This window comes from Catharus ustulatus, chromosome Z, assembly GCF_009819885.2.
Source record: "Catharus ustulatus isolate bCatUst1 chromosome Z, bCatUst1.pri.v2, whole genome shotgun sequence".
NCBI lineage: Eukaryota > Metazoa > Chordata > Aves > Passeriformes > Turdidae > Catharus > Catharus ustulatus.
The window spans coordinates 48,214,617-48,222,073 of NC_046262.2; the positions used below are offsets into that span (position 1 = coordinate 48,214,617).

General features: G+C 38.9%; 1 protein-coding gene across 4 annotated transcripts in view; it reads left to right on the forward strand.

Annotated features, from left to right (window-relative positions):
• Positions 1–2,427, forward strand: part of CEMIP2 (cell migration inducing hyaluronidase 2) — a 51,185-nt gene extending 48,758 nt beyond the window's left edge. For all 4 annotated transcript variants that reach the window (XM_033084688.2, XM_033084687.2, XM_033084686.1 and 1 more), the window contains one exon: positions 83–2,427. In XM_033084688.2, coding sequence (XP_032940579.1) covers positions 83–279 — 197 coding nt within the window. In that variant the 3' untranslated portion in view covers positions 280–2,427. The remainder of the gene's footprint in view (positions 1–82) is intronic.
• The last annotated feature ends 5,030 nt before the right edge of the window (positions 2,428–7,457 follow it).

Sequence of the window (7,457 nt, forward strand, 5' to 3'; positions counted from 1 at the left end):
ATGCCTTTTCCTGTCTAACCAGTCCTACACTGTGCTGCAGTGAGCTTGGCTGGTTTGGTAATGCTGGGTTTTTCTGTCACAGGAAGCTTGGCCTTTCTGGGCTTCAGAGGAAGCATTAAACCTCCCTGGATTAAGCTCTCTACCAGTCCTGCTGGGCATGGGCTCGTTCAGATAGAAAAGTATATCCCTCTGCAACTGGAAGAGTATGGCTGTGCCAGAGCAATTAAAAGCCGTCGGAAAGACCTCGAGCTTCTGAAGAAGGCTGCACGATCTCATTAAAGACTGAGATGTACATAAAATCTGGAGAAAAAAATGTGAACTAACTTATTTTTAATTTATGGCATTTTAAACTATATTGTTATCCAAGTAAATCATGTTATTGTCTGACAGATATTTGCCAGCATTGACTGCTTGAATGCCAATCTGTGCACCTTCTAGTTGTACAAAATAATAAAGAATTTATTAGTATTTGTATAAACAGGTTTCAGAGATTTTTCAGATGTTTGTATTTACTGTAAACAAGTTCCTTCTGTTTAATACTCCTTTTGTATGTAAGAGGGTATTCATAAAAGCCTTAAGTTTTTAATAACAGGTGTTGGCGTCCATTTTGGGTTACTTGAAAGATTAACATCAATGCCTTCAGCTTGAGTTGGTCATTATAACTTAAGCTTTTTTCCCTCAGCTGTTTAGGTGTTTCCTTGGAGTTTATCAGTCAGCACAGTTGCATTCTCAGTCTGTTTTCCAATGTGTTAAAACCTAATTTCCCCTAAGCATGCAGCTGACTCATGGGATTTTAACTGCAGTAAAAATTTTTGCTTTCCTGTTGTGAAATATGGAGGGAGGAATTCAAAGATTCAGCCTGGGGCTGGATGAGGATTGTGTACCATTCAGCAGAGTTTTACAAGGCTATGTGTGCAAGCATGGCATGCAGAGCAGGAAATTACTCCTGTTCTTCAGGATCACTATTTATTATTCCCTCTAAACACACAGGTGTGTCTGTAAGAGTTACTTTAATAAACAGTCTAGAAGTTAAGGCTGCAGTCTTGAGTGCAGCTTGATTTCAGCTTAGCCTTCTAAAACTTTTACCCAGAAGGGCTAAATTATTCTCAATTTGTTAGGAAATTTGGCTTCTAGAACTCCTGCAGTGGGGGTTTTTTTGTTGTTGTTTTTTGTAAGTTTTTTAATTTTTTTATTGTTTAGGGGGTTTTTCTTGTTTGATTGATTGGTTTTGGGTTGTTTTTATTTGTCTTTTGGTGTTGTTTTTTCTTTAATTTTTAGGACTATCTCAGCTTTAACTTCTAAGTGAATGGAAAGTGCTCTCAATTCATTAATTCATACCTTCTGCCTTAACTTTGATTTCTTTAGTATACTCATGTTGTTAATTCCTGATGACTTTACATTAGGTCCGTTGATTTCATCTGGTTTTGTTGCAATTATAAGGCTCTGCCAATAGTGTGAAAATCATGTAGACCAGTGGCACAGCTGCCCTTTTTCAGGATCCTCGTCTTTGAAATTAAATTTCAGGGACTGTAAAAATGCATTTCATAATAGGAAACAATAGCTACCATAGGGCTAAAATGTAACCCTAGTTCTAATAAAACTGACATATTTCCTTTTTCTTGTATATGTTCTCATTCATTCAAGCTGGTATAATATCTACCATTCAGAGATACTTTTTGTTTTGAATTCAAAATAGAGTGCTGTTGGAAATGAACTATATGCCTGTCTTCTCCAAAGATGTTGAAAAACTGTGGGGATTTTTTTTTTTTTGTGCTTTAAAGGAGAGGAGGCACAATACCAAATTTATTGCTCTGTTCAATTAAAATATGCTACCTCAGTGCTATAATTAAACTGCCTGGTCTAGTGTAGTTTCCTAAGTAAGAAGGGAGGAGGTAAGGAGTATGACACAAGAGTTGAAGTTGACAGATAGATGACTGATGTTATTTTTATTGTAAAATCAAGCCAAATGGATGATTGTGTATTTTGCAGTTGTTCTGATGCACAGTTCTCTTGTAATGTTTAAAAGAAAAGTAATTTTGTTAGGGGAAGCTGTGATAAATCTTGTAAGACTAGCTGTAATGTTTGGTGTTAATAATGCAGGACAGTGTGATTTTAATGCTCTGATTGCAGTAGTGACAGTGTTTGGGGATTACAATGGCTTTAAGGCTTCTTCTATTCTGTGAGTCATGCTCAGCAGAGAAATAGTGATGAGATAGTGACTCTCAGGCTTGTGAAGTTGGCCAGTATTTATGATATTCTGCTGTTCTAAGCGTCTTGTAAAAATTGTCCTTGAGGTGTCAAGGGTATTCTGATGTAGGGCTTACTGATGAACAATTGGACCTGAAGTTAAAGTGTTTGTCTTTTGTGTAAATTTAAATACTTGATAAATAGCATAAATAAATTTTTACATCTGACACAAGAATAAAATTTTGCGTGTCTTCTGTTCTTGTATGAAGTAATTTTGTAATGTGTGCTGTGTGAATAATACAAACTATCTTATTTCAACACCAGTTTACTTGTGAAGTTTGTGGAGTGTATTCTACTCTTCGTTCAAAAACGCGTTAGCAACACTGGAAAGGAGACGCTGATGGTGATAGAAGTTATGGGCCTGTCTTGAAAGCCAGATATCTCAAAGTCTGTCTGAGCTGCTGAGTCTGTAGTCACTTCAGCTCAGGCGGGGAAGGATCAGTGCTGTTACTGACTCAGGGGCATCCTATCCATATCCTTAACTACCTTCTTGGGAGTCAAGAAGGTGAAGCCAGCTATTCTCAGTGGTGCCCAGTGGCAGACAAAAAGAAGGCTGTGGGCACACATGGAAATGCAGGCGGTTCCACAAAAACAGAAGGAAAGTTTTTATTGAGTAGGTGGCCAAGCACTGGAATTGATTGCCAGAGCAGCTGTGGCATGTTTTTCTATGGTGGAGCAAATTTAACTGACCATACTTTGGGACAGCACACGTCCTGGGCCCTCTCCAGTGCTGGTTGCCATTACACCCTCTACAGTGGTGCTGTAGTTGAGGGCAAAAGCCACTGATATATCTAAGTCTCTCTCTTCAATTGCACCAGCTGCCACAGACTGCAAGGGCTGAGTCAGACACTTCTGTCTGAAACTCGGTGAGTCCCGAGACCCTTTCCAAAAGGCATTGTAATTGCTTCTTCATGCTCAGGTTTTATATACAAATAGATTGGTTTCTGTTCTTTGCTCAGATTATGTTATCCTTGCAGTAAAAAAAAAATTTAAAAAACCAAAAAAAACCACAAACAAAAAAACCACAAAAAAACCAAGTTCCTTTGGGCCAGTAGCAGATTGAATGTACTATCAATAAAGCCCTCTCTCTCTTGCCAAAGGCACCACTGGAAATCCAATATGTGGGGGATGACGGATTATCCCCAAAGAGCCAGGATGATGGCAAGGACATGCTTAGGAAAATGCAGACTGAATTTTGTATATTGTGGGACAGCAGTGACAGCTGAGGCCCCAGATAATTTCTGACCCAGGCCATGAGTTTCCTGTTCAGGGCAAGTCCCATGATTTCCTCTGCTTCCACTCAACTCTTTTTCACCTTATGTAGGAAGGATGTAGATCTAAGGCTAGTAATCCAGCTTGGACTGAGTAGCTCAGTCAGCTGGGCTTGATGGTATCTGGATCTGTAGCTGCACTGGCCAGTGAAGGTCTTAGTGTTTATTGTGGCTGTGTTTGTTTAAAGTAATCCTGATGTGCCGGATTATCTGTGAAAAGCAGTAACTTTTCTGCTTCAAAATGTAAGCTTTACCCAGTCATTATTGTTCAATGTCTTCTGGTCATACTTGTTCTAGAACTGTATGGGAAGGTTTTGACCCTTCCTAGAGTTCACAAACATATTTTTCTTTCCTAATGCCTTCTCTTTGCCCTGTGTCTTGGGCTAGTTAAAATTCTAAAATAATATACAGTATTGAAGTATATAAGGCCACCTCTGGCTAGAGAAAATTTATAGCTTTTTAATTGTATAGCTGGGGACTACTGCAATGTTGCAGATTAAATTTTCATACTACCAATTGTAATTTACAAAATTAAAAAAGGCTTCTCTGGCCACTGACTTGCATGACTGGGAGTGATTCTGGGAAAAAACAAACTAACAAAAAAATCCCAAGAAATCCCCCCCCAAACAACAACAACAAAAAACAAACAAATGACAACAACAAAAAGGAAGAGTAATTCTTGGATATAATGTGAAAAATTTTAGATGGACAAGACACTACCACTACTTCCCAGTACGTGAAGGTACAGGATTGCTGGAGAGGGACTTTTTATAAGGGCGTGTGGTGATTGGACAAGGGCCAATGGCTTCAAACTGCAAGAGTGTATCTTTAGGTAAGATATTAGAAAGAAACTCTTTGCTGTGAAGATGGTGAGGCACAGGAACAGGTTACCAAGAGAAGCTGTGGATGCCCCATCCCTTGCAGTATTCAAGGCCAGGCTGGATGGGGCTCTGAGCAACCTGGTCTAGAGGGAGGTGTCCCTACCTATGGCAAGGGGGTTGGAATGGACAATTCCCTTCCAATCCAAGCCATTCTATGGATCTATGGACTCTGGGAGAGGGCAGTCTTGAGGTGTTCTGAGATCAACCTAGTCTTTTTGATTGATCATCTTGTGCCCTTAGCACATAATGAAAAAAATCAGAGAAACTTCAACTTTTATTGGAAGTTTTGTGGTTGTTTTGTGGTTGATATTTCTCACAGTAGTGAGAAATTGGCTTGGTCAGATCACAGAGAAATTTCAAAGTAATCAATCTGTATAAACTTCCTCCTTAAAGGCAGACTTTAAATCTTTTTCTATTTCTGTTGTATTTACAAGTACAAAGCAGACCTAACTGCCTTGCCTGGAGAGTGAATTCTTTGTTTAATCTTTTTCCAAGTTGAATAAGTTGACAGGTGAATATTCTAATTTATAATATTTTTTGAGGAATTGTTTGTAGAATATACAAGGGCCTGACTTTATATATAGTTTATTCTAAATGAAAAAAAAAATGCAAACAAAAGTGGTATTTCACGATTATTTTGGTGTGTGCAATTATTCTAAATAGAAAAGTTCTTTGCTAGAACTGCTATAAGTAGCTGGAAACATAACTGTCTCTTTCCATGCAGCATTTCCAATGACATTTTCAACAGATACCCTAAAGTCAGTTTCAGGGTGTGTTTTGTGTAATTGGTTGCTTTTTGGGGATGGATCTCAGATGATATCATCTTTTTAATATCTGTGAAGTTCATGACCAGAAGATGGTTTATTCCATCTGTAGGGTGTGAACTATGATCTAATAATTTTCCTTCAGCTCCAGTGCAAATGACTGGTGTATGTTCGTAGTAACAGCAACAGCACTGCAGTTATCTGTGGTCTCATTTCTGCTTCTGAAAAATTATTCTGTGATGAGCACCACTCAGTAGTACATATTGCACTTTTCTGCTTTTTAATTGTCTTTAATAGTGTAATATAAATTTCCATATGCAGCATGTTTTAGTTACATTCGTCTGTTTAATGTTCTTCTCTTGATACCAGGTTTTTCTGTCCTTCATTACAGTGAAGTGTTAGAAGATACAAATATCTGTAATCATGTGAATCATAGCAGCATGCACAATTGCCACTGGGTTGATTCTGCTAGCCAGTAGATAAACAGGCAGTAAGAATTCATTGTCAGGCTTTAATAGGTGAACAGGGATGAAAATATACGCAAAAACTCTTTGCAGTCTCTATTCCCTATAAGCTGTTCACATCTTTCTCTTTTTGCTTTGTAGGGACTCTCACCACTTTCCTCTCAGTCCTTAAAGGCTGGATGCTGCTCTGGTTAAGTATCTTATTCCCACAGAATTTTTCATTTCTGGTATTTCCAACATTTTGCCCCCTGCAGATTTGTCTGAGTAATTGTCGATCCTTCTTTTCCATTAAATCTATTTACAAAGTTTCTCAGAGTGTGGGTTGGATCTCTCCTGTTTCCCCACCCTTTTTTCGAGTTTCAGAATGTAATCTGTCTCGTTGTGGTGGCACATTCCTGATGCCTCCTTGAGCTGCACTGACTTCAGAAATGCTGATTAGGCTTTGGCCTTGATGTGGGAAAGTACTGAGTTGGCTAAAGCCAATTCTCTTGCATGGTGGGTGGTGCCAAGTGAGGCCCTTTGAACTTCTCTGGCCCACTGTGGAGTGTGACCAGAAATCTCCCTTGGAGTGGGCTCCTTTTGGAGCCAGGATACTCAGGGATCACCGTGAACCTGAGCCCATCCTTGGGGCTCAGCCGTTCACCCACGGAGAAGGCACAAGGGCATCCCATGGGAGTACTTCACTGAACTTGGGAGCAATTTGTCACAGGTATACACCTTGTACGCACTGCTCTGGGTCTGTGTGCATGCAGGTGTGAACATGCTACAGCAAATTTCCTGTGAATGTGGCTCTTTTACGTGCTTCAGATTTGTAAGTTGGACCTATAAGTGAGTTACTGTTGTGTTTGCAGTAAATGCTATAGAATCTTGTGACAAATTACTGAAGTCAGGCTATCGATTGAGTGCTGTTGAGTGCTGTTCGGTTGAAGTGATGTAATAACCTTTACGCCTAAACCCTTAGGTCAAGTCCAAGGCTCAGTTTGGCAAGGGCATCCACTCTGAAGCCTGTGATTCAACAGAGTCTCCCTTACTCCTTTTAATCCCCACCCTTTCCCATCCTTACCCTTTTCCCATCATCTGCTTCTATGTATATATTTAAAAATAAATTTTATTTTTAGAGTGATTGATTCAGATTTTAATCTTGTTTTTCTGTGTGTTCTAACTATCCAGTAAATAATAGAGTGAACTTTGCCAACAAACTTTTTTACACTTTCACTTCTATATTAAACCTGCTTCACCAGTAATTCCTTGAGCCTAATGCACTCATTCATGTCTCTCTAAACACTCTTTACCCCTCACATGCTCCCACCCTGGGCAGTCCTACACAAATAACAGCACATAGTTAATAGAGACACACAAGCTCAGTCTCCAAAATGAAGTTAATAAATAAAGTTCACGCAAATACACATATGTTTAACAGGTATTAATTGTCCAAGTAGAAAACAAGGGTCCTAGGTGAATTGCAATTTCTAGATTTATGTCTTTAATACGTAAGTGGGTAAACGACTGTATTACTCTATTTTCCAAAGAAGATCCTAAAAATTACAAAAATATTTTTGTGTGCCATCAGTTCTTCTGTTTGCTTGTGAAAGCCTGATCTGTGAAAAGTAAATTGTATCACAAATTGCCTAGAACTGAAATTGTTTTGGATGGTCTGGATCACCCCAGAGCTCAAAGTCTCAATACAGAGCTTAATAGAGAAGCAAATGTTCTGTTAGGAGCACAGTGTATGGTAAACTTGAGTAAAAATAAAAAAGAAAAAGTTTCCTCTCTCACAGGTGACTATACATATGCTATAACCAATATGTGAGCCCACCCCTATGGTTAACC